We start from the raw sequence: 26,879 nt of genomic DNA on the forward strand, positions 1-26,879 counted from the left end.
GAGGCGTGGTCTTTAGTAATAAATCTCATGTGAGCCAAAGTGACCTTACTGAACTCGATTGGGGCCTCCCTAGCTGGCCCTAGCCCTATGTACGCGATCTTGAGCTACATACACAGTCACTGTACGGTCTGCCTGCTACCTAAGGACCTTGTGAACTCTAATGGAGGCTAAGAGTGAATCACAGAGAGAGCTACTTATTCTGAAGCAATCTTCCTCTGAAATTGTAGAAGATGAAGGTGAAGAAGATGGCATGTTTGACCCCATGCACAAGTATGCATGTATGCATTAGCTACTGAGTGATCTTACTTATAAAAGCTAATAGATGCATAAAAAATAGGACAAAAGATAAAATTTAATATTTGGGTGGAGTTGCATGCAACTAACTAGGGTGTGGCTGGTGTGACCCCTCCCCCCAGTCTATAATTAACTCTGCTTGCACTGTACCCCATAGGCATAAGCTTAACCTCTAACTTTTGCAGAGAGGCTTTATTAGATTGCTTTTGCTCATGCATGGTAGCTTACTATCAAAACATTCTCAGCACTAGTATTGTCTGGCTCCGTGGCAGCTCAGCTCCACCCAAACATACATAACTACATACATAGCTACATAGCTCCAGGCCTTTTGTCTGAAAAACAATCAGTTATTAACAATCTAAACCATAATTATTCCATTTCAAATCCTCAGAGCTTGTCGGCTAGGGCTTGTAAAATGCAAATGTTGTAGTATTGCGTGCAAATTAATTAACTTCTAAGTCTTGTTTCTAACGCCCTCAACTTCCCTCAACTTCTTACTGCACTATAATGTTCCAAAATGATTGCAAGTACTACTTTACACGGTGAAGTCGCCAAACTTTTTGCTTCAAAGCGTTCTTATTGTTAATAATGAGACATAAATAATTGTTGTGGGTATGTGTTAGATTGAGATTGGTTAAAACTATCCTCTAATTCAGGCCGATTAAAATACGTATTTTAATCGGCCTGGATTCGAGGCTAGGTAAACAAGATGGATTTCAGTAAGCTAATGCTATGGAAGTGACTGGGGCATGCATGATATGGGTGGAGCTGGTCTCCATGCATGCATGCTTGATTTGTGGTGCATGCTTGATGGGTCTGTATTCACGATGGGTGGAACTGCAGGGTATGAATATTCTTGAATATTCTGACCCTTTTCGTAACTCTGAATGTTATCATGACACCCATTGGGATCTCGGTCATCCAACTTTATTAAGTGATACTGTGTAATTAGATAATGTATAGGGCTAAGAGCATGGTTCTTTTTCTAATTAATGAAAGGGCATTGATCACGTAGACAGTAGTATATAGTGTCTGTAATTATGTCAATCAGGGTGGATAGTTGTGGTAAAGGTTCATCTGACCACTGACCAAATTTATGGATAGCCCATCATGCTTCCTATTTGTGGTGCCCCTGCCAAACGTCTGTTCCATATTCAGACATAAGTGCATTGCATGTATCCCCACCCTCTCACCACAAAGCCCTGAGGCAGTTACTTCTTTTTATATTCATCCGGTTCTAAATTTAGTAACAAACTTCTCTCCTTGCAGCTGTGGAAGACCTCTTACCTACCAAAAAACAAAATGGAGGCCCCCCTGAGAAGGTGATAGTAGTAAACAAACCAAGGAGGAATCTTCGCAAGCCAATAAAAGTCACTAGGGTAAGAGCGTTTGCTAGTAGCTACTATAATGATCTTTACCCAACCATCCAGATCCCCACACTCGATAAAGTTAATGGGAATCGACCAAAGGAGAGTACTTTCCCAACCTTAACCTATAATAGTGGGATTATTAATGGGAACACGCCCCCTAAAGAAGCCCCACCCACTACCCCAGCTCCCGTCCCGTCCCTTGTCTTGCAACCTGGAGGCTATGTCCCTGTGTACACTCTACTCCCCAGATCTTCCAGCGATGCTCCTGTTAGCATGGCTCCCATCTCTCTGAGTCTGCCTATGTTCACAGCTGCTAGTGGAGCCGCCTCCTTCCCTGTGGTGTGTGTTTTTGTGGTCTTTATATAGTAAACAATGGTTTTGTGATACCTGACGCAAGCCGATGTTTACGTATGTCTCTGTGTGTTGGTATACATCGTGTTTGCTTGTGTGTAGTAAAACATCAACTCTCTGCCAACCTCACACACAGAATGGAAGGGTTGACCTCACCAGCAGTGCTCTGGCTACTATGGCTATTCTCAGCGGACGGGAACCGCACTCATTCACTCGAGAGAGTGTAAGGAGTGATGAGGGTGGGGAGGAGGCAGGGACATCCCCACACATTGTGCTGGTCCATCCACAGCTCCAGAAACAATCATACTCATCCGATCCCACCCCTCAAGAGAGTGATGAGGGTGTTAAGGTGGCAGAGACGTCTCCGCAAAGTATGCTCGCCCAACCACAACCCCAGAAACGATCACGCACAACATCTGCCCCCACCCCCAGAAAGAGTGTGAACAGTGTGAACAGTGATGAGGGTGACAAGATGGCGGAGATGTCCCGGAAAATTCTGCTAGTCCAACCACAACTTCGCTCATTGCTGACCAACTCCATGTAAGTAAATAAATACATATCACACCAGGCACATCTACTGTACGTGACTGTACGTGACTGTGCAGCTCTTAACACTCCTACTGAAGTTATTTTTTCTTTCGGTATAGAGTTACAATCCCCCCCTTGGATTTAATTAAAAGGTAATTAGGCAAATCCTGTAATACAATCCCACGTCCTCCAACCTTTTATTCCCAGATTGTCTATTCATTCTGGATAGCTTGCATTAGGCTCTCTCTGCATGCACATGTTGAATGCATGGTTATTATGCAACCTACCCATCTTGTAAAAGCACTTAACATATTTGAGCGGTCACACCTTGAATCTTATGAGCGAGAACAACGTTCCTGCTATGCATTTATGTACGTCATATATGCTGCCATAGTAACGGTAATTGATGCTTATAATTATATATACTGTCTTTGCTTACTCTATGAATAGTGCTTGTATAGTGTAACTATATAAGCACTGTTTAAGTATTGGGTATCTGTTGAGAACCTTTAGACACAATGCCTCATGCACAATGTCCTAGTCACGTTTCACACTGTGCAATTTGGCTGTTCTCCAAAACACTCAACACTCACTCTCTTGGGTTACCATTCTCAGTGAAAGGCTCCTTTGTATAATTATGCGTATTAGTTGCGTACTCTTATTATATATTTCAATTGGAATGCACTATATACTTGATTCTGGTAATATTAGACCGCTTCCTGTTTACCTACGAAGGGAATCGGTTAGCCTGGTCATTCTAGAAGCCCCGAGGCCTTAATATCTTATTAATGGCATTTTAGTGCTTGGTTGAAATCTGATCTTAACAAATACTATGAAAATTAAATACAGTGCAAGTGCCTAATGTCGGTTAACCCTGATGCCTCATTTAATAGCTACACTTTAACAATGTTGCAATATGTCTTGTAATTCGGTCTGTCCTAGATCCCTGATCCTACAGGACCTAAGCATACACCGTGCTCTCTAGGAGCTACCGAAAGTATATTTTCTTTTGTTGGCCTCTCAAAGTTTGCTGACCTAGACGGATTGTCACCATAATTAATTATAGAGCTGGATGTGTTCTATATAATAATTATGGTTGTTCTTTGAGTAATTATGTTTCCATTACATGTGTAGGGATATTGGCTGACACTGATGAAAAGATAGTGGCAGTGGTGCAATGTGTTTTATCCTATAGAGGGTTTAAATTCCTGGAACCTAAGCTGCTTAGATCACCAAATACCTTCCTCCTGCATGCTCTACTTAGATCAGATGACTCCTAAGTTTCCGTCTGTATGTGTGACAAATGCTGGCAAAGTTTGCAAGTCTTTTCATGTTTGAGAGTAAGTCATTTGTTATTATTTTCTGGCAGAGTTTTTGCTCAGTCCTAATAGGGCCCCTATTGGCAGTTAAGCTATCATGGTTGAGTGGGCCAGTGTACACTTGACTATCACAAGTTAGCATAGTAAATAATGACCAAAAAGAGGAAAAACAAAACTCCGTTAATGGCTGAATTAATCCCCATACCACCCACCGCATTAGTCCCAATCCACCCTAGTACCTTCCATACTGTACGTATTAACCCAATTATCAACTCTTTGTTATTGAGTCTAGACCCTTAATGTGTTCCTTCTGGTTGCATTCCATATACACTGTTACTTACATAGCTCTGCATAATGTCTAGCTCTTCCAGCGTGCTTTAATTTCCCTGGAACATGATAGCTTCCATAAGAAGGATAAAGCCATATGCCTATTAAAACCACAAACATGTTTCCTTTTCTCCTATAATGTGGGTGGACAGGCCCAGACAGCAATCCATTGTGGTCTCTGTTACCGTGGTAATTAATCATTCATGGTCTGTCCGCCCCCTCTAGTACCACACTCTCCTTTTGTGAAATGTGTAAACAACCAACGTTCAAATGTTTGTGGTTTACAGCAGATGGTTTCCCTCTTTATATAGTTGAGGGTTGAAAGAGTTTGAAATTCAAATGTAAACCACGGATGAGCAACCACAGACTCTAGCCTGTTGATCTTTATCTGTGGGCACGTAGCAACCGTATTACTAGAATGTTTTGCGAGCATCAAACATATGCGCAAAACCTACTAGTAAATACACACGATCCTTGCCAGAACGCAATAGTTAGATCGTAAAGGGTCAAATTTTCTGCTGATTTGGCTCATTCGCAAACGTTTTTCACTCGCAATATATTCTAGTATTACGGACGGTATATGTACGTGGTGCTAGGTATGGTTAGTGCACGTACAATGTACTTAGAGTTTGAACTTGATGAATGGTGTGAATTTGTTTTGGGGAACTTTCGTAACTTTTGGCAGCTGGTCTCCTCTAACTATTTCGTATAGTCTTCCTGAAATCTGTTAGTTCGGTAGTTCTATGGAATTCGTAGCAATGTCTCCCCATGGAAATTTGATTTGGCATATTTAGACATTAAAAAATTTTAATCCCTCTAACTATATAAACACGTATGCATACATTATATTAATAGCTATAGTTGCACGTTAACTTGATGTTGTTAATTGTTGTGTGTCATTTGTTTACTCTCATTGCTTCATCAGCACCTATTGCTTGGCAGCGGCTGTAATTAATTTACTGGATACCGATATGAGTCTCCCTTGCCTACCTCAGGGAGCCTTGATTGAGAAGCCACTGTTTCTGCTCATACCAAACGATCCTCGATGTAAACATAGTTTAGTTGTTGGCAAATAGTGAAGTAGTTGACCTCTGCTGACTGTATTAAGCCCTTGTGAAGACGTGATTGTACGGTATTGAATGACAAAATTGAGCACATTATACGTATTATTAGTTTAGCTGACGGACAACAGTAGCCTTAAAAATAGATTTAAATAAATATCTTTTGTTAAGAAATGTTATGTTTTTTAATTCGCTGTGGTAGCTAGCACACTATTAATAGTGGCTTCTCTGTTCGTGAAACAAAAATCTATGGAGCCTGGTTACACTTACAAATAGTAGCCATGCATGCTAATACAGGCTATTCAAACTGGACATGCTAGTCCCCCAGTGCCTTCCTATAATCGATCATAATCACTAATTCCATTAGTTTGCTGCCTTCCTAAAAGGATGACTGCCTGTTTGCCCTAGGCTATACAGCTGCTCAGAGAGGAAGTGGCTACCCACCTTATGGGATGTGGAGCTGGTTGTTTCCCACTGGGACTGGGGGAGTCAACCGTGTTACCATGGGTGATGTTTGTCTGTTGTGGGGTCTTTGGTTTATTGCTCTGGTTTCTGGGTGCCCTCAATATTTCCGTTGACCTTACTGCCTATGTAACGATTTGCTTCCTACGATATGTGATCTGTTGTGGCTTGTCTGCATCATAGACAATTACATTTAGTTATGTCATGTTTGCTTCTATCTGCATGAACCGTTCCTTCTATATAATTGAACGAGCATTCTTGAAATAATTATGACCGCTAAAAAACTTTAGATGTTCGTTTTGCATATAATTATTGCACACTAGAGCGTTCTTGAAATATGACCGCTAAGAAAATAATTTAAATGGTCTCTTCACTAAGTTGGCATATAATAGCCTACCTTTGCAGCACTTGCTTGGGAGGGACTATGGTTACCCTGTGCTGATTATTGCACATTATAATTATTATGCTATTATGATACAGACAACGGTGCATTATGCCTCCCCCGTCCTACAAGCTAGGGACTCTCAACAGAGACCTGACAATGCTGGAAGCCCTCAGGGGAAGCTTCAACAGAGCCCAAGCAAAGCCCGTCTGGCCTGAATTAGTGGGTGCCTAAATGCATGCCTTGCATTGCGAGGGATCTTTTTTGGTACTTCCCTGAGTGTTTCTGAAGCTCACAACATGGCTGTTAAGCTTGCATCAGCTAGTGTATAGGCATCAGCTAGTATAGGCTCAGTGTATACTTTTCAAGTACTAGCGTACATTAATTTGTGATCTTGCTATAATTATATATACTCAATAACGTGTATTCATTGCACGCTAGCACGTAATTGGACTGTGATGCACGTAATTTGTTTCTTAAAAGGTTGATTTGGCTCGCTGAGCTTGGATTAATGACCTGTACAAATCACACTTGGTATTTTAAATGAGTTGTGCACACGTAACATTAATAACAATTATTTATGAATAATATTGTCGTCATGATTCAATCAATTACTTGGCAAGCATTGCAAGTGTGGTGTCTTAATCCAATCAAGTACACTGGTTAAATGGATGGATTATATCGGTTGCCGTCGGTTACCTTCGCTTCCGTAAGTGATGTCAATCATACGAGTGCACATGTTACGTGTATGTTATAGCTATGTGAACGGAATGAGACGTAATCACCTTTCGTCAGCAAGTTGTCACTACTCTAGTCTAAACTTCATAGTTCCCCATTTAACTCACAAGCAATTACTGCAATTTTGCCAATTTTTGGAGCCACTGTACTTTACTATCAAGGTGTTGCACTCTAGCAATAGAGATAATGCCCTTTGATGTGTTGGAAACTATTGCTGCAAATTTAATTGCCTGTCTGTTGTGAAATAATAATTTTAGCACTAAATGCAAGTGCAAAATATTTGTGTTTTGCACTTTTGTATAGGTCTATTCAGGCTCTATTGTTGGCCTCTGAATAGGCTGGGGTGATCATTATCGGATATCAGAACATTCATTTGAATGAGTGAATCTGTTGTTGTGGGATGTAGCTTGAAACCACATGGGTGATTAGGAACATGGACCTTGCACACTTGTTAACCAAGACTCATTGAGAGTGCACCTACGTGTACTACAGCCTGCCAATTCTAACCACATGCTCTACACTTTCTGGCAAGCCTTCTTATTGTATGTATATATTAGTGGTAGCTAAAGTGTTCCTATTATAATTATCGTTAGTTACCATTTGTTCCCTCATATAAGGAATTGTACTTTAGACCCCCCCCCTTGCATAGAGTGTATACGAAGTGTTAGCCTCAGGGCAAAACCCCAAATATTGAAAGATAAATTTTTACTGCCGGAACTAAGAGCATGTGCTTTGTAAATGTCCTGAAGTGTTTATATCTAAAATAAACAATTCTCAGGCATCTTATAATCATGCATGCACCTTCAATAAAGAGAAGATTAGTCTCCTTGCCTTGTAGAGGTTAGTCTGGTCAGTGCTCAAATATAAGATGGCTAGCTGCCAAACGTGCATTAGCTACGAGTGGAGTTTGTACAGATTCACTGACCCGTGTCAGGAATCGCTAGTTTGCTAACACAGTGGTATTGTGTTGCTATTATTTTCCATATGTCAGGTTTCTTGTTCTGCTATGTGCATGTTCATGATTGACGTATGCTTTGAAGTAAATTCAATTTGTTACCTATAGAGTTAAGGAAGTGCACTCTTAGTAAGACACTGTTTAAATATTAAATCTGCATTCACTTATGTGTTGCTCTTTGCTCTATTCAATCGTTTGGTGTATGTGCTCCACTGATTTTTTGTGTATTCTTTTGGCCTATACGACATTTAGTCTAAAGATACTCTTCATTTTGTATCGTTATTCCAACTTTAAACTTAGCGCCATGGTGATCAAATACTGCATGAGCACCTCTGTACCTCACATGTATCTATAGGCACACTCAATTGGTTACAGCTGCTGAATATGACCTGAGGCAGTGTCCTCTGTTGGCTGCCCACTGGTAGTGGCAGTGTGTGATCAGTCACTGGGCTGGCCTTTGCTCTGCCCTGGGAAGTTAGAGCTTGTGAGGTAGCTAGTGTGGAAGTGTGGCAATGGGTGGCCCACAAAATGGAGATTAGTATCTTCACATCTCATTTCGCTAAAAGGTGTTCCACTGAAGTGGTAGGAACAGTTGCATCGTAGCTGCATGGCTTGTTAGTGAGTGCACATGTATTAATTAACCTCCTCCCCCCAACGCACACACCATGCTAACACACAGTCAGTCTACATGTACAACGACTGCAAGAACACGTAGTGGAGAGCTTATCATCACAAAACAGTACGTATAAATTATATAACTGGTTTTTAGGTGTGCCAATTATTGACTTTTTATGGGCAATAATGTAGTCCCCTCAATCACGTCCGGTTATGATCATTGTTTGTGTTTATATTCCATACTGAATGTATAGTGAGCTGTACGTCCTACGTAGTTGATTTACGTGTAACTGTTGAAAAGCTAAATTGCTAGGGAAAGTTTAGTTCTGGGACTGTTTACCTTGCTTCTATAAGGTTTCTTGAATTCTTGGCAGCCAGTAATGACATTAGTGGGTTTGCAGGTACTTTCAGCACAGTGCCATTTTGTCTACACTCCTTTGTCTTCTCCCTTACATGGCGAAGGGGATACACACACAGTCTTGCAAACTGTAGCTTTGTGGTATAGTTCTGTAATTACCCTGTGTCGTCTTTGTTAGTATACACTTTGAATTTAGTTCGTTTACGTTGGGTCCTCTAATCTAATCCTAGCGCAAGTGTTTCCCAATGTTTGATTCCACACATTAGCTTCTTGTTGTCGTCCCGCGTTACACCAGTCCAGTCTGTCTCACCACTAGACACTACTTGTGACCACAAACCTACTAACTAACTATGGTCTATTGTGCACTGTGGGAATACACTGGATGTCTTATTGCACACTCCAGATAATTTTTAGCATCATTTCTGCCAAATTCCCCTCTAGACTAAATCCGCTCACATGTGCTGAATAGGCTTGAGGTGTTTGTTTATGTACCTGTGTGTGGTTTATTATGAAGATATTTCATGCCTATTAAATCCCATATGTTAAATTCCTTGGAGAAACTGATCCAAATTCTTAGTCTGGACCGCAAGTATTTTACAGTATTGAATTTATATGTGATTAAGTTGCCATGCTCAATTTATCGTGTGCATTACACGCATTCTGTGGTGAGTGGAATATACACCAGACAAAAGACAAAAGTGACGCAAAATGATATTGTTCCCATGTACATCTGTTCCGTTGGGTTCCCCTAATGAAGTGGTAGTTCCATTACTCTGGCAACCAGACCCTCTTTGGTTTGGCAAAGACTTGTTCTCAAACAAAATTCAATTTCTTCCGCTACATTCTCAAGCTTAGTGGTTCTGTCTCAAGTGACTACATGTACATGACCTCTTTTCAAGCCCCAATTATGCAGTACATTGCGTGGCTATTGTCACCTTATACACACAACTACCATGTTTAGTGCTGGCCAGGTATTGCCTATGTTTAGCTGCCAACCAGACCTGTGGTGTCTTTGTGTGCCTACTTGCTCAAGTTCTATTGAAAGCTAGTGTGTAATTGCACAATGATAAGACAATATGTACAGTGAACTTTGTCAACCTTTATGTAGCCATTCATTCCATCCGGTGTATCTAAAAGCCACCTACTTAGTACTTGTTATGGTCACATGAATGTAAGCCAGAGGAAGTACGACACGAGTACCTCGATTAAGGCAAAATTCAACGTTAAAGTCATTGCATGTAATTAACTCAATTTTAGCCTGATCGAGGTACTCGTGTCGGACCTCCTCTGAATGTAATCTACCCATCTGCAACCTATCTCATGCAACTGTTCTCTCCCATGTAGAGTGCAGACTGAGAGCAGGAGTGGAGAGAAAGTCACAAAGCGAATGTATTGTTGTAATCACACTGGCTGTATGAAGATGTACACCAAGAGTTCTCACCTCAAGGCCCACAAGAGGATTCACACTGGCGAGAAACCATTCAACTGCCCATGGGAGGACTGTGATTGGGCGTTTAGACGATCGGACGAGCTGACTCGGCACTATCGCAGGCACACTGGAGAGAGGCCGTTCCAGTGTCGAGACTGCAGTAGAGCATTCTCACGCTCTGACCACCTGGGCCTGCACATTCTCAAGCACCAGGCTGGAGAGAGTTTTCCCAAAGGCACACTCAGCATTGCCTCAGGGGCAGTGCCCGTTGATGATATACAGCCGTGTCATGTTGCCGATATGGAGAACAATGTATCACTAAACAAGGACGCTTGATGAATCTAGTTTTGTATTTTCATATTGGATGTCAATGTCGTCTATTTCTAGATTTCTTTGTACCTTTTTTTTGTATACATATATAATATGTATGCTCTTCTCGTATACAAATTTTCAATGTATCCTGTTCAAAATATCATTCTTACTAACCCTGCAAACTCTGTCTACTGGTATAGTTACTAGAGACCGTGCAGGCAAGGGAAGCCATGATTCCTGGTTGCGTTCTGTGAGATTCATTGCAAACTCCCCCACTTGTAACTCATCTGAAACACTAACCACCAACAATAGGGTATAGAATAATGTTTTGGGGATAACATCACTATATAGATATTAATCTCTCATCTGCTCAATAGAGAGCTACACAATGCCAGTTCCTATTCCCTATTATGACTAGCATGTTGCCTTGACCACAGATTGTTGTGAATGGATTATCAGAGTTACAATAGTTGTTGTTTGGCTTAGAATGGAGGCCATGGTTAAGAGATGAGCCAACTTTCTATTCAAGCTTGCCCAACAAAGTAATACTAGAGGCTTTAATTAATTATTACAACTGCATATAGATCTAATCAGATGGTATTTTGTTTTAATAGTTTGTGTATATGTACTGCGAGTGCATGCATGTTCTCAAAATAATTATTCTCATTTCGCAAATTAATTGTTGAACACATTGTCAGTTGAATAGAGTAGAAGGGTGAACAGTCTGGTCTATTCGGATAAGGCCAAAAGAAAGTTACACATGAATCAAAGTGTACATCAAGGAAAAATTTGGTTATAACTAAAAGGTAAGCAGAGACAAAAACAACAACAATAAAGTGAAAGGTGGCATCTTAGCCCTTGCTGCAGTAAGTGACATGGGTGACCTACAACAAGCACACAGAGCTATACAATGTCTGTTCAGATTTGATGTAAGCAATCGATGGCTGCAGGAGATGGAATATTACACACAGTTCATTGATGTCTTTTCAGGTGGAGAGCAAGATGGTCGGATCTTGAGAAAGCTCGCTCACAATGGGGGCACTTGAATGGTTTGACTCCAGTGTGCTTTCGCATGTGTCTTGTGAGCTCATCAGAGCGTGCAAATTTCCATGTGCAGCCTTCCCACGTGCACTTGTACGGTTTTTCTCCAGTATGGGTCCTCTGGTGGGCCTTGAGGTGAGAGCTCTTGGTGTAGACCTTGTTGCAGCCAGGATAGCTGCAACGGTGGACTCGCTTGTTCCTCTGTGGCTTGGCATAGTAATAGACAGCGTTTACAAGATCATAGGGGTTGTAGGGGGCCATTCCAGGTGCCATAAGGTGAGGGAAACCCAAGTGCTCCTTCATAGGCGAAGAGGGGTTGGAGTTCACGCCGGAGTAATGATACAGGGGAACGGAGGGAGGGTACACTTGTCCAGCATTGGGTGCCTGGGTGTATACTTGAGTGTTGACGTTGATGTTCATCTGAGAGTATGAAGGAGACGAGATGCCAGCAAAATCAGGCAGCTGAGACCTCACCAAGGCCTTGGAGTCAGCAGGTGGTGGAGAAGCTTGGTTACCAAATGACTGAAAGGGGTAGTGGCTGAGAGGGTGGCTGCTTTTGATGCCAGAAGGGCTTGCGATCCCACAAGAAGAGGTAAGCTCAGTCTTGACTTCGATTGGGAACTCCTCTGAAGCCATTGGTGGACTGGGGCAATACTCAGACTTGACAGAAGGACTGAGGGCAGGGTTGCTGATCTCATCAGAAAGCTCGAAATCGCGAAAAAATTCGTCTAAATCGGAAGCATTTGAAGAATTATCGTCGCTCTGACTGCCAAGGTATTTGGTCATTTCGTATCGAGCCTGCGAGTGAAGAGAGGGAATCATTAAAATACAGTTGAAAATAAACATCAATAGAAGGCTAAAAAGGTCCAGTGTGGAAGGTTATTACTGGCTATGTGGGTGGATATTCCTAAGAGACATAAAGCAACCGTCGTTGGTGTGGGCAAATTAGACAATAGCCTGGCAACTGAGGAAATTCAATTACTCTAGTTGATACAAGAACATGAATCTTGTCACCAGACTGCATGCATTAAGGCTGCATGCAGTTCAATGAATAACCACACGTTTCACTAGTAAACAACTACAAGAGGATAATGCTAAATCACCTTCTGAATTTCTTCGTCAGAGTGGAAGCCGCTGTCCTCTAGTTCAGAGGAGTAGCTGTACTCGGATGGGGAAGCTACACTCGGAGGGCTAGGGGTCCCAAAGGTGTAGAATCGTTCGTTGGCAGAATAGGTTGACGGATTTTGTTGGGAAACAGGCAGGCAACTGAGAACTGCAGCAGACATCGCACTTTATTAATATAGAAGAAAGAAAATGAATTTAGTGAGAGGTCCTGTGATTTCGTGTGTAGGTAGATGAGGCTTGTGATTATTGACTGCTAGAGTCTTTTAGATCGGAGATCTCGGCTTGAGGTTTTGTCCTGTGTAGGTATAAATTATGATCCAGTTGATCCAGTTGATTCTCTTCGTTGCACTGCAACAGAATACTTGGAAATAAAACTTGATTGGCCGCACAGCGGAGGGTTGGAGCACTGCTCACAGAGTTAGTGAAAAATGTCGGATAGTAAGACTATGTGACGAGTTCCAGCTCGTGAGACAAGGACCAGCCTGTCTGCTATAGAGCCAGCTATAGCTGTGAGGTAAACAATCGAGGACCTTCAGGTAAGCCTGAGCAAATTTCTGACTTCGGAATCTGGACAACAGTGCCAATTTTTAATGGCTTTATACAAACACAGACAGGAAATACATTGACTTCCTGTACCAAACTAAAACGTGTCTGGAGAAAATGGCCACCAGCAGCAAGGAGTTCATCAAGCAAAGGAGACGTGCGTATGCTGCAAAGTTTCCCTTCCTCACAGACAGTCAGATCACTGCAAAGTTGAAGAGGATATGGATTGCATCTCAAGGTATTACTGGTACCAAGTATTGCAATATACTGTAATGCACTGCTAAGCTCCTCGGTGGTTGGACCGTCAGTTTAGTACTATCTATAGTAGAGGCCTTTAATCTTTCCCAATAAGTCCTGGCGAAAATCTATAATTTTTTTAGCTATTGTTGATTGCATTCATGCACTCCTGTCGATTGTTATGTAATTGTTTTAATGATCTTGTATTCCTGAAATGTTATTGCGTACTTGATAAATTTGTGATTGTTTTAACGGTTCCACTCCCCAGGCTTACTTACAGTATTTGCATTGTCACTGTCATTAATTAATTATCCGGTACAACAATGATTAATTAAGCAATAAACGAGGTGTACATAAATCACAGTACAAGGTACAGTCTGTGTGCGTTAGTGCGGGTATATCTTTTAGCATCTCCCCTGCCAGTTAGTATTAAGTTTCAGTAATTGAATACAACTTGTGGGGTGGGTTTCTCTGTTTACATTGCTCAAATTAGTAATACATCTGTGTGCGCTACTATACTGGCATATAATATGCATCAGTGCCTAACTTGCTGACGACGTACGTGTATAGATGGTCGGAGTGTCGAGGAGCCTCTTCATGGCTCGTTGTCTCTCATAACAACTCAACTCTGTTTGCAATTCACTCCCTCTTGTATCAAAGAATATCACTGATTAATGTTGCGTAATTTCTCATAGAATAAGATGCATCTTCTGTAGTAACGTAGCAATGTAGACCACAGCACTTGCTATCTCTGTATAATTATCACATGCATTCTCTACACTAGCCAGCACCAGAGGAGGTCTGCCACGAGTGCCTCGATTAGGCTAAAATTGAGTTAATTAGTCACATTCAACAATGACTTTACTGTTGAATTTTGCACGTTACCAAGCCTAAGCAAGCCTAATCGAGGTACTCATGTCCTACCTCCTCTGAGCCAGCACTTAGTGACCAAATGCAGCAAGTTACGCATATTGCTAGCACACACTTATATGCATCTTCATGTCCACTAAGTGGTCCACACAGGTCAGTATCCAAGTGGGAATTGGCTACTCTACTTATCTGACATTAATTTAGCTGCATCTTGCCCACTCACCAATGCTTTAACTCCAACCTGAGTCAGTCACATGAGACTGTTTAAATTTACCCTTTGATATTTGAGCTGCCTTGTTTGCAGTATTTCTTTCTATCTGCTGTGGGATAGAGTTGAATGGCTTGATCACACTTGTAAGAGAGAGCGTTCCGTTTTTGGATAACACTTTTATTGTCTTACTGATACATGTTTACCAACAAGAAGGTATCAGCACATTACTCGGCCCACTCAAAGCAAAGCTTATTTTACACAACTGGCCTTTCATTGTAGCTTATAATAGTTAATACAATGAGACTACCAGGCAACCCGCAGGTCAGGTCGCGTTCCATTGAGCTGTTGCTAGGCTTCCTTATTTGTTGACAGCATTGCTAAGTATTCAAGAGACAGTCCGACTGCGTTCTAACCACAGGAATCAATAGACTCTGTCACAGTGTCCTCTATTGCATGGTCATTTTAATTTCCTTTTTTACTGGACGCATTCAGTTAATGCAACAACGGTCACAGTTAATTTAATTAATGTACATCCTTTTTAAAATGACATAACCATTTGTAGTTGTTATGTCCCAATTCTAGTTACGAACATGTAAAAAATGCATGAGTTCCCATGGTATCTGTATTTAGACTCTGGTGACCTCAACAGGTGTTGGTGTTTATGCTCACTCTCACATAACACTCTCCTGCTTTGTCTCGGGGAGACCTCTTACGAGTAATTGACCACTCTTCTCCTTTGGTCTACTCGTGGTGTCTAGCCCTGTGTGCACATTGTGGTGAGCCTGTTGTGTGATTGGTCGGCTGAGGAATGTTCTCCACAGCGCACACACTTGGGGACATATGGACGTACCTAGCTGAAATTGAATTAAAGACCTCTTGAATTTGTCAATGGTAGAAGTCTGAGTAAGTAGCTCTATTGTATAATAGTTTAGTGTTTTAATTGTGTCTTTGTTCGCTGGCACCGTTCAACAAATTGTTTGTATTATAAACAAAATTATTACATTTTCAATTCAGCCAAATGTTTCCTCGGTGTAATCGTGGGCGTGTGTACATGTATGGCTGTGTTGTATATTCCCCATTATACCGCTATATGACCTTACACTTCGCAGCGTACCCTTGTGTCAAATATGGGTGCTCGATAATTATATTTGCATTCACTGGAAGCCGTATCTTTGGCTACCGATTGTTAAAATGCGTTATAGTATAATTTGAGTTAATTTTGTGTTGTGGGTCTCATTTCAGACCTATGTGGTTAAACGGTTTCTATAGTACTGTATATTGTGTCCTCGGAATGCCAGTACGTGATTCACGCTAGCTTCGGCAGTTGAATTGAATCCTGAAAGTTTAGTTCTTTGTCAACTGAAAGTATGCATTCTAATTGTTTTTGACATTACAAAGTAGGAAGGTATTACACAGTAATATATATTTTTAATGGCCCTGAAAATGAGTTGGTGAATTTGAAATCTTAGAGTGCCTCTAACTCACTTACGAGCATTCTTGCTGCCTAGCTACCTCTGCACTGACTAGGATTCATAAGTTTTGAGCCACTTTGAAAGCAAGCAAGCTATATAAGTGTAAAATGTTTTTTAGTTGCCAATTACGAAACTTGACCATTTGTGTCTCTCTCCTCTCCCACTTACCTTACTGGCATTAGGTTTCATTTACCCACTTTTAATTTGTTTCCATATTTACTCACTTTGGCTCTCTATGTATGGCCCACCCTCCCTCCTACGGGCAGCCTTCTGATTGGCTGGGTTTTTTTAACGAGACTAAGAGACCCCTTATCTCAATAGCTACGGTACTTTGCTCTAATTAAGTTAGCATTCATTCATACAATTCATACAAATGGGTGCAGTAGGTAGTCATTTGCTGGAGACACTTGTTTCTTGGCTTGTGCATTTTATTTGCGCTGATGAGTTTAATTAAGTAGTGTATACATGAATGCTCAGACAGATACATACATGCATAAATGTTGGATAAGTTATGGGAAATATTGTCCATTAAATTAATTGCACCACTCTCTATACTTGTCCGAATATCGAGTAGAACAAACTTATTTCAGCTAATTTTTTCTCTTGTATGCATAGTAAAACAAACATCGTCTGTAATGCTAACCCAAATATCCTTGTGCTTCGTTGTATTCACTGTCTAATTTCATTAAGGGTTAACGTATTGTGTATTACACCTTGTATACAATTGACTATAATTATTCTGTCTGTGTGCAGACCGTGTTAATGACTCACTTCCACCAACTGTTGGCACAACACAAGCTACAAGTCGAAAGGTAAGCCTTAACCTTACAGTTATTTTTAGCCACCAATTAATTAATTGTATTGTTCCAAAGTGTTGAATTTGCAGTATCCTCTCATCTCTCTTTGTACCTCTTTGCTCCAGTCCAGGTCCATTGTGCAAAGAAGCCTGCCTTGTTTGGCACGGGACTTCTCACAGGCCATTAAAGAGAACATTGACACTGCACACAGCAAAGACATTCCGACTTGTACCCGAACAAGTGATGTAGGTAAGAATACAAAGCGAACTTGGCTCACTGCCATGGGAAATTGTTAACTGATCGCACGACTTTAAATCCTCTCGTTCATCAGGGTCTAGGTGTGACCTCCCACAAACCACAAGTACCCCCCACGCCCGTGCCACTGTATATAGCAGCCAGTCACCTCCAGTCACCTCATCCCACAACACTCGGGAACACACTGATACTGTCAGCCCACAATCTCCCAACACACTATTATTGACTGTAGGCTCTGAAGCCAGATGTCATGACCGACCAACTTATAAAAAACCAGTCCGAAAGCCTCGATTAAGCGTAGGAACTAAAAAGACGGTGCAGCAGAACATTACAAGCTCGCAACCAGAGCCAACCAAGCACGATAATTCCCTTCTCGAAACGACACTAAACATATCCCTCCCTTGTGACCTCCTCCCCTCCTCTAGACTGACTCGCAGCAAGACAGCTTTCTTGAGGCAACAGGAGCTAGCCTCTCCGTCTCAACCACCAGCCAAGAAGAGGCGAACTATAAAAAAAGACGAGTCCTGCACTCCAGATAAATGTCCGAGTGTGTTTGAGGTAGCAGCTGTGTCTAGGAGCAAAGCAAAGTCCAGCAGTCCTAATCAACCGTTTGTTGAGTGCACCACCACACCTTCCCAGGTTGTACTAGCTCGTATATTTATTTACCCGTTTAAATGCTCACTATTGGTTTCGTACTTGTTACAATTCCTAATATACATGTATGCCAGCTTACACATGTACATAACCGTTTTATCCGTTTTCTCTTCTTTCAGAGCCCCTTGATGTCAGTGCCCCAAGACCAACTGTGTGACTTGTTCTCACGGCCACTCCCAGAGAGACAATCACTCGACTCTGCCCCTACTCATTCCCACACTGATCAGCGAAGGTGAGGTCTTACAAGTGCAGCGTCTTTGATACTGTAAGTAGGAAACTTTACGAAGCCAAGAATGCAAATTAAGGAATGAGGTAGTATGATTAATCATGTACAGTTCCACGAATTGTTGGTGGTTCAGACGCCATTAGTGAGCTTCTTAGTGAGGAATGTGCTCTTTGCTGGTTATTTTGACTGCTTTCTAAGTGTATGAGTGGGTGAATGTTTTAGTGAGGGTCTTTAAATGGTGTGAAGCACAACTAGTGTATATAATATGGTAATTGTGTTTCCTTTATCCCAAAGTGAAAGCCTCATGCAGCTGCACGTACAGCCATGTGCATATAGAATCCTCTTAGTATGATAATTAGTGGTCTGCATTGTGTTGTTATGTGTCCATGCCAGAGGAGGTCCGACATGAGTAATTTCGATAATTGCAACAATGACTCTGTTGAATTTTGCACGTGACCAAGCCTGAGCGAGGTACCCGTGTCGTACCTCCTCTGTGTCCATGCAGTACCTATGTTGACACCCTCTGCAGGATAATCTCGAGCGCAGCGAGGGACAGTCAGGGGGAAGTTTTGGACTATTGCCTATTCAATGATGTTGATGACATATTTATGTGAAACTATACATTACATACTTGTAGCTAGTTATAACTTGTCCTGCTCATGCATAGCTAGAACTTGTAACTTTATGTTTGTATCCCTATTACACAGTCGACAACAATTTAAAATATCACTTCTTTTTAATAACATTTGCACAGCTTGTTTATCATTATGTTCAACAGTGATCGGGTTGCAGTAATAGTTACAAAAAAATATATTTATTTATTTTGAGGAATGAAAGAATTCGAGAAGAGATTCAAGGTCACAATTGTCCAGTAATTCTAACAGTTCCGGTACTTTGTTCTTGACATTCTGTCCCTTGAAGCTTGCATGGTCCATGAACAGATCTGTTATCAGGGCTGAGTGGGTGGGGGGGTAAAGGCATGGTCTGCATAATTGTAACAAGCTGCTTACCATAGAGCCTTTCTATCAAAGACGGCTGCTGCTTTAGGTCCTTTGTCATCTGTTGGGCATTGTCTGTTGAGGAAAGGGATAATGGGTAATGGTGATACCATAAAATAAAATAAAATTAAGATAAATTGGTTTAACGATCTTTACCTAGAATGTATTGGCATTGTGGGGAGAGGAATTGGTTTAACGATCTTTACCTAGAATGTATTGGCATTGTGGGGAGAGGAATGATGTGTCTTCCTCATGGATTTTGACCTCCTGTAGTGCCTCTATGAGCTGGACATTCTTAGCCAGCATGAGCTGTGACTCTAGTCTGGGATAGATAATTCCTAATACGTGGGATATCGAGTCCTCATCAAGCTCTAGTGTGTGTGTGTGTGTGTGTGTGTGTGTGGGCGGTGCATGTTACTGTACATACATACACATCATCTCACCGTGTGTGATCTTGACTAAAACCTTCCTGGAACTGGTCTCTTTAGACAAGACCTCTTTCAACACAGATATGGTTGAGATGTTGTCGGACCTAAACACGGCCTCTCCTCTTCTGTACACCACCTCCAGCTCTGTGTCAATGAACGTGGACTTGAAGTGCAGAGTGTTAGTACTGTCTGAGGTTGACTGGTCAGGTACGTTGGCTGGCTGGTCTGGTATATTGGGGAGAATAATCCTAATCCATGAATGCACCTCACCCAGGCTAAAGGGACCAGTCAATTTGAGCACATTGCAGGGGCTAGAGGGACAAATATGGTATGCAACATCAATTAATTTTCAACAAATCCACAGACTGCCAGTGATGATCGTGCACTCACTATACACGGTCATTACTACACTAATTGGCAGGGGGAACCCACCCACCACAGCTTACCACTACACTAATTGGCAGGGGCACCCACCCACACAGCTCACCACTACACTAATGGCAGGGGCACCCACACACACACAGAGCTCACCACTACACTAATGGCAGGGACACCCACCCACACACAGCTCACCACTACACTAATGGCAGGGACACCCACCCACACACAGCTCACCGTGTGCTATCGAAGGAGTGAGTCCTTTGATGCAGAGACAGAGGCTTGATCTGATACTGTCTCACTCTGCACGACTTGGGCTCCATAAGAGGAACGATGTAAGCATGGAGAGTACCGTACTGCCCCTCTATCGAACGTACCTGGGGATGGAATATCGTAACAGAATGGATTCGCCTATATAGTAGTCACATACATGTATCTCATAACCTAATACATGCGTATACACGAAATATAGCTTATCAACAAATTTCGTTACAATCATTAGTAATTATTATGATACTACTGAATTTGTATACTTTAACTTCGAGTCTGTTGGTGTCGTGACATCTGAATGTGGCTAGGAGGTAGTTATCGTTGTCAGTGTCTGGAGGAGTGTAGCTGACAACAGCTGAGCTTGTGTCCACCTCCTGCAGGTCCAGGGGCACATCACTCTGGCAGGTGGGGGAGGAGCAAGAATGTAACAACCTATTTATAATTGGAATGAATGACACTTGGTAACTCTTAACAAGCTGTTCACAAGATCACATCAGAGGAGGTTGGGCATGCGTCATCATTCATGTGAGATTCCTAAGATTATTGCTCACGTTATACTGAACAACTATAAAAAAAAGTTTGCTATATGTCTGAGCTTATAACACCTAACTACATGTAGCTGTATCTGTTGCCTGATTGGAGCAGGGTTAGCTTGCCTGATTGGAGCAGGGTTAGCTTGCCTGATTGGAGCAAGATTAGCTATACTATAGGGTAGAGTATAGTCCAGTGGTGCTGTATGTAGCGTTCATGGTACTGGCAGACTAGCATCTGCACTCTATGCACTGATAACTCGTTAGAATGCTATACACCAGGAAGTCCAAATAATAGTCTGCTCTCAGTCTCTGATACTACGCTAACAAAATAAGCTAAATTGAAATCATTGTCTAGAATGTGAGCCAGCTCAGAAAAATGTCGTTGCCGTAATCGTGTCCAACCTCCTCTGATATCACATAATGTGTTTAGATCTATGGGCTATTAAAAGGGGAGTATAAGCATGGGGCTGGTTAATGACTTGGAAGTCAAGAACAATCATAACAAAATAAGCATTCCATAGGAAGCTCAATTACATGCTATGACTACGCCACTCACTTGTAACATAACAGTCTCAATGGGGGCCTGTATCTCAATGGCCAGTGTGTACCAGGCCTCATCTTGGTTCAAAGTGAACTTGTCATTGATTGGAAATTGGGGGAGGGCTGAGAGAGTCTGAGTGGTCTCTCTGGCAGAGAACACTGTCTCTTGGTAGCGCTCCTTAGCCTCGTGCACCTTGCCCTCCAGTGAGGACACCTCCTCTCTACACACAGTTGGTCAATAATGGAAAATCGAGCACACTACATACAGCACAAGTATTGAGTGTACCACAGAAACATGGGCCTAGCAGCATATACAATACATGCACAAAACAACTGTGTAACTGGCAAAGGAAGAAAGTGAAGTGGTGAGCTTACTTGAGAGAGGCTAGTTTGGTCTGTACCTCTTGGGACAGTGTTTGCTTTGCTACTTGTTCCTTAGTGAGGCCTAGGACACACCCACTGTAAGTAGCCACAATCACTTCATCATGTTCAGACGAGCCAACCACCCCCCCACATACTGACGTCACACTCTCATTCAAACTCTACCAAGAGAATATCAATGAGATGAGGATAGAAGGTGGATAATACATACAGTTTAGTCTTGCTTGTTGACAAGAAATTTACGCATATCTTATCAGCTATTAAAAAAATCCACCCCTAGACACATTCCATTTATACCACATACCCCAAATCCACCCTCTATTCTACACCCCCTCCCCCACACACACACACACACACACACACTGGGCTTACGTGTGTGAACTGGAGCCGTGGCTCATCGCTGTCCTCGAAGCCATACACCTCCACCACACCATCATCACGCCCCACAATGATGTCGGCGACACCGTCTCCCGTGATGTCCCAGGTACTGATGCACGAAATGCCGCCATATTTACGCTCATTGAGCATGTCCCAACGATAGTTTGGTTCGGTAGGTGTGAGTTTGACCAGCCCCATCTTTCCGTTTTGAGTGCCATAGAGCACCTCCTGCCCATCCTCTCCTGGGTAAGGTACAGCAGTAAGCATGATTACTAAGCACCAGGTAATGTGTTACCTCCGTCAGATTTATTCAAAGCAATACACATAGGCGGCCCAGCAACTTCCAGTTCATACAGCAATTCAGAGTCCTAAATGGTAAAAACATGATAAAAAAAATATTAGAATGAAAAGTAGTTTGCTGTGATGCTGCATGTAACTGTGAGACATACATACGCATGTAACTGTGAGACATACATACTGTAGGAGTCACCTTGAGTGCTCTGAGGGTATTGTCTTGGCAGGCCAGGACTGGACAGAGGGGGAGGTCAGGTTTAGGGGGGAGGCACAGGATGTCGTTGATCTTGTCTGAGCTCAGGTAGTAGTTGGTGTCCCGGCAATCCACATAGTGGTTGTACACGTAACTCCCACACACGAATAGGTTGCTGCCTTCAACACACCTACGCATTTTGTCAAGGAGACAAGTTACAGCAATGACTGGTTAAACACTCAAGCAAGGTTCTGAAATGCACCAGGACACAGGAACAACCACATTAGAAGACACAATACTATAGGAACAGCGATTGAAATAGAAAACAGAATAACTTACATCCCATGAACACTTTCGGTGAGGGTGGTATCAAAGGATAGAAACTGCTTCCCTTTCCTTGAGAATCCACGAATCATAGCCTCTGAGGAGACAAATACCTTGTCTCGAGAGCCTGCATCAGAACCACCTGTACAGAGTGTAGTGTGTGAGTGTGGAGGGGAGGAGTGTGTGTGTGTGTGGAGGGGAGGAGTGTGTGTGAGTGTGGAGGGGAGGAGTGTGTGTGTGTGTGGAGGGGAGGAGTGTGTGTGTGTGTGGAGGGGATGAGTGTGTGTGTGTGTGTGTGTGTGTGTGTGTGTGTGAGCGTAAAATTATCAGTTCACACCTAACTCCAATCTTGTTATCCCAGGACCAGGCAGACCCTTGAACACATTCTGTAAAGGCATACATTCATTCAACATAAACACAGCAACAATTGAATACACAGTGAGTCTCACATGAGTGTCTCCTTTCTTCATTTCAAAAATGGTCACAACACCAGTGCTGTCTCCAATAGCTACCTGGAAATATGCTTAAATAAGATGTGTGCACGACAACAGTGCTTGGAGTACCTTTTGATGACCCTTCTTCACTGATGGGAGAACCTTCATAGTCTGAGGCACTGTGGTACCAACCTGAAGAAACAGGGATGACAATTCGTATAATTTATACTACAAGCATTCCATTTACGCTTGAATGAATGCAGGCTATGTAATTGATCAGTGATGCAAGTGATATGTGTACGTGTACGTAGTGGTGTACGTTAATTATGCAGATGGAGTTCTGATCTTTACATACATTATTTAGAGCAATGCAGGTCAGGATATCATACCTGTGTGTAGAACACTTGGTTGAGACATAAATCCATGCTGCTGGGCTTAGTGATGATGACTTTGAAGGCTCTGGATCTGAAAAGTTGTCATTAGCAACTGGGGTTTAGAGTTTATTGATGTGGTTCAGTTGTCATGCGCACACAATAGTTAATTTGTTGCTGTTCCTGACCAATCCTCCACGCCTTGTCCGTTTGTCTGTTGCAGTTGAGAAAACTTTTGTCCAAGCAGCTAATTCAAGCAAAGCCTGTGTGTATTTACAGCGAGGTGAGTTAATACTGTAGATACAATATGTCACTTATTTTGCAACGGAGGATCTAGGATAGCCTGGCTAGCTCAATTTTGTAACACAATTTGGGTGGGGCAGTTACTTGCAAACTTTGTAAAAGGTGCAACTTTTTCTCCAGTACATTTATCTGCCTTTGATAATAACTAGATTGTTCCTTGGAATCCAGATAACAATCAAATCATCTACAATAAAATTAATTAGCACGTTGATTGTTTGTAGTCTTCTGTTTGCTTATTGCATTTAATTTGCTGAAATTGAAGCAGCTCTATATGCTATTCAACTACTTGAAAAGTGTGTCCTTATTAGGTACATGTAGCTATGAGTTTGTCAAATGTGTGGTGTGGAGTTTAATAATTAACAGGAAGGAGTTTCCTATCTCCCTTTGTTGTGCTGTTCTTATCTGGTGTTCTCAGAATCTTTAGGTCTAATTATGAGATCACTGACCATCCTGTCAGTGGTGGCATGCCTAATTATAGTGCCAGGCCTTTGTTGGTGACAGACACTCTGCAATAGTGGTAGAATGCCCATTGTTAAAATTAATGCATAAAAGGATAATAATTGTCTTGAAGGCTATTGGAGCTTATGAAAACAGTTGTTAATCAGAATACCCTACCCCATTACACATGGACTTTGTGTCAAAAGGCTGTTGTGCTTTGAGCTTGTTATCAGTGAGTGTGTGCCAATCATTGCTGCAACTGTAGGACCTCTGCTTCTTATGTGTACTACAACATCTACCTCTTTTGTGACCATGTATAGCTGTTCCATGTGATAGGCTTTTATGTAGGACAAGAGATAATTACATTGTCTTTTTAGAGACAAATGCTCCTCTTTAGCACGTGTTCCTTTAACGATATTCATAGATGATGCAATATAACGTATTCATGTTTGGAGTTGCCTTATGCGACTATGATAAGCACCTTTTTGTCTAGGATGGCTAAATAGCTTGAAAATGTTAATCATCATTTTTCCAGAGCCATGTCAGAGGAAGAAGCACAAATAGTACCTCCCACTACTGAGGAGACCCCAGCAGCTACTTCAGAGGAGACTCCAGCAGAAACTCCAGCAGCTACTTCAGAGGAGACACCAGCAGAAACTCCAGCAGCTACTTCAGACGAGACACCTGCTGCCACTGATGACCAGCCAGCCGTGACAGAGGTCACCGAGGTCACTGTTACTGAGGACGCACCCACAGACGAGGCGGCGACACCCAAAGATGGTGAGAAGCCACCTAAAGAAGAGATGATAGAAGAGGTACCCAAAGATGAAAAGAAGAAAGAAGGTAACAGTGTATATCTATAGACGTACATTTCAACCTTATTATTGACATTCCTTTCTATAGCGAAACCAAAGAAACCCAAGGAGCCCAAAGCCTCCAAGGTAGTTGACTACAGAACATCAAAGGAAGGATGGGTACAGAAGCAAGGACTGCTGTTCAAGAAGTGGAAGCGGGAGTACTTGTCTCTGGATGAGGAGGACAGTGTACTGCGTTGGTGGAAGAATGAGAGCAGGTCTAGCCTGGATGCAGCACTCTACATGAAGTGAGTTCTGTCCCAGAATGCATGTTATTAATTGTTGGTTCTACCTTATTGTTTGTTGTTTCAGTTTAGCCCTATACATGTGTCTTTATGGCTTTCACTGTACCCTCTGTCACTGTGTAGGTACTGTGCTGATGTGTCTGAGCCCAAGGCAGAGGCCACCACCACTTGGCCTGACGACACTGCCAACCGCTGCTTTGTAGTGTGCTCCCCTTACAGAGCCTTCTTCATTGTGGCTGAATCACCAGAGGAGAAAGAGTGAGTTCATTCATGTTGGACCTGGGGAAGGGTGTTGATGCTAATAGGCTTATCTGTATTGTATGTATTGTCCTAATGAACTCTTGGTATTGTCTATAGCAGGTGTTATTGTAGTATTCTTTTTTTTTATGGACATACCATCATGTTATCACCATCTTGTGCAGTGACTGGATTCAGAAGCTAACAGCTGCTAAGGAGAAGGTGAGTACAACCATGTGTTGTGTGTGAACTCACTGTTGATTGTTGTGTCAATTCATTAGTGGAACACTGAAGGACGCAAAGTGATCTCAACTGAACTGATCTCCGGAGCATCTATCAAGGGTGCCTTTGACTCTGCGGCTGCTGATGCTGATAAGACACTCAAAGAGGAGGGAGTAGTGAAGGAGAAGACAGAGGTATGTTTATCAATGCCAAAAGTGATTCCTTGTCATGTGTAATCACTACAGGAAGCTCCTGCTGCTACTGAAGGTGAGACAGCACCTGCTGAGGCCGAGGGTGGGGTCGTTACCGTGGAGGTTGATGTTGAAACACCGACCACTGAAGAACCCAAACCAGCTGAAGAGGCACCTAAAGATGAAACTCCTACAGAAGAGGCACCAAAGGACGAAACACCAGCTGAGGAGGCACCAAAGGACGAAACACCAGCTGAGGAGGCACCAAAGGACGAAACTCCCACTGAAGAGGCACCAAAGGACGACACACCTGCCGAAGATTCACCTAAAGATGAAACTCCTGCAGCAGCTGAAGGTATATACATGTATACCAGTATATAATTATAGCTTTAGTTATCTCGTGCTCATTTTGCTACCCTATTGGCAACATATTAATTTTATCCTAGTATCTCTCTCCATGCTGTAGGTGCTCATTTTGCTACCCTATTGGCAACATATTAATTTTATCCTAGTATCTCTCTCCGTGCTGTAGGTGCTCATTTTGCTACCCTATTGGCAACATATTAATTTTATCCTAGTATCTCTCTCCGTGCTGTAGGTGAAGCAGAGGTCAAAGCAGACGACTAACCACTGTATATATACACAAGAAAAATTGTAACAAGCTATCACCAGCTGTGAACTTAATTATGCATATCTTTATCTGTTATTATAGGCACCCAATTTATTTGCGATTTTTTTACACAATTTTTCGTTAATCCTTGCATGCCACCCTTTTTAGCTCAACGTTTAAAAATTTTTGTGTGAATAAATTGATATCTCAAACTTATCTCAGTGAAGCAATTCATTAGCTGCATACATGGATGGGGGGGGGGGGCTATTTGCTTGCATGCATGGAAATAGGGGTGGTACTATAGGGTCTGTAATAATTATAATTA

General features: G+C 42.2%; 5 protein-coding genes across 8 annotated transcripts; 3 read left to right on the forward strand and 2 right to left on the reverse strand.

Annotated features, from left to right (window-relative positions):
* The first annotated feature begins 26 nt into the window (after window positions 1–26).
* Window positions 27–10,620, forward strand: LOC135350632 (Krueppel-like factor 12). 2 transcript variants are annotated; one of them, XM_064549488.1, is made up of 6 exons: window positions 27–236; window positions 1,564–1,673; window positions 1,725–2,003; window positions 2,152–2,555; window positions 8,467–8,526; window positions 10,105–10,619. In XM_064549488.1, the coding sequence occupies exons 1-6, from the start codon at window positions 161–163 to the stop codon at window positions 10,523–10,525; spliced, it is 1,350 nt and encodes a 449-aa protein (XP_064405558.1). In that variant the 5' UTR covers window positions 27–160; the 3' UTR covers window positions 10,526–10,619. The 2 variants fall into 2 exon arrangements, with proteins under 2 accessions (XP_064405558.1, XP_064405559.1); XM_064549489.1 differs by lacking the exon at window positions 8,467–8,526 and having other exon boundaries at window positions 10,105–10,620.
* Window positions 10,621–11,158: 538 nt separating this feature from the next.
* On the reverse strand, window positions 11,159–13,248 carry LOC135350636 (Krueppel-like factor 3). Its single transcript, XM_064549493.1, has 2 exons — window positions 12,646–13,248; window positions 11,159–12,340 (listed from the first exon to the last, which is right to left on the reverse strand). The coding sequence occupies exons 1-2, from the start codon at window positions 12,826–12,828 to the stop codon at window positions 11,474–11,476; spliced, it is 1,050 nt and encodes a 349-aa protein (XP_064405563.1). The 5' UTR covers window positions 12,829–13,248; the 3' UTR covers window positions 11,159–11,473.
* A 38-nt stretch (window positions 13,249–13,286) lies between these two features.
* Window positions 13,287–18,713, forward strand: LOC135350635 (mucin-2-like). 2 transcript variants are annotated; one of them, XM_064549491.1, is made up of 6 exons: window positions 13,287–13,448; window positions 16,754–16,812; window positions 16,923–17,046; window positions 17,129–17,691; window positions 17,826–17,938; window positions 18,462–18,713. In XM_064549491.1, exons 1-6 carry the CDS (start codon window positions 13,328–13,330, stop codon window positions 18,544–18,546), a joined length of 1,065 nt encoding a protein of 354 aa, XP_064405561.1. In that variant the 5' UTR covers window positions 13,287–13,327; the 3' UTR covers window positions 18,547–18,713. The 2 variants fall into 2 exon arrangements, with proteins under 2 accessions (XP_064405561.1, XP_064405562.1); XM_064549492.1 differs by having other exon boundaries at window positions 13,386–13,448; window positions 16,928–17,046.
* LOC135350621 (Bardet-Biedl syndrome 7 protein homolog) lies at window positions 18,650–23,612 on the reverse strand. 2 transcript variants are annotated; one of them, XM_064549477.1, is made up of 16 exons: window positions 23,473–23,612; window positions 23,213–23,275; window positions 23,099–23,161; window positions 22,987–23,035; window positions 22,665–22,791; window positions 22,329–22,515; window positions 22,134–22,206; window positions 21,833–22,080; window positions 21,455–21,621; window positions 21,096–21,300; window positions 20,270–20,404; window positions 19,974–20,113; window positions 19,374–19,669; window positions 19,137–19,301; window positions 18,943–19,005; window positions 18,650–18,887 (listed from the first exon to the last, which is right to left on the reverse strand). In XM_064549477.1, exons 1-16 carry the CDS (start codon window positions 23,506–23,508, stop codon window positions 18,751–18,753), a joined length of 2,154 nt encoding a protein of 717 aa, XP_064405547.1. In that variant the 5' UTR covers window positions 23,509–23,612; the 3' UTR covers window positions 18,650–18,750. The 2 variants fall into 2 exon arrangements, 1 of the variants encoding a protein (XP_064405547.1); XR_010399213.1 differs by having other exon boundaries at window positions 18,810–18,887; window positions 19,087–19,301.
* LOC135350634 (fibrous sheath CABYR-binding protein-like) lies at window positions 23,598–26,770 on the forward strand. The gene is made up of 8 exons (XM_064549490.1): window positions 23,598–23,737; window positions 24,731–25,038; window positions 25,099–25,297; window positions 25,418–25,552; window positions 25,717–25,753; window positions 25,813–25,947; window positions 25,999–26,299; window positions 26,543–26,770. Exons 2-8 carry the CDS (start codon window positions 24,735–24,737, stop codon window positions 26,569–26,571), a joined length of 1,140 nt encoding a protein of 379 aa, XP_064405560.1. The 5' UTR covers window positions 23,598–23,737; window positions 24,731–24,734; the 3' UTR covers window positions 26,572–26,770.
* Window positions 26,771–26,879: the final 109 nt, after the last annotated feature.

Source organism: Halichondria panicea, chromosome 16 (genome assembly GCF_963675165.1).
Source record: "Halichondria panicea chromosome 16, odHalPani1.1, whole genome shotgun sequence".
In the NCBI taxonomy this organism is placed as follows: Eukaryota; Metazoa; Porifera; class Demospongiae; order Suberitida; family Halichondriidae; genus Halichondria; species Halichondria panicea.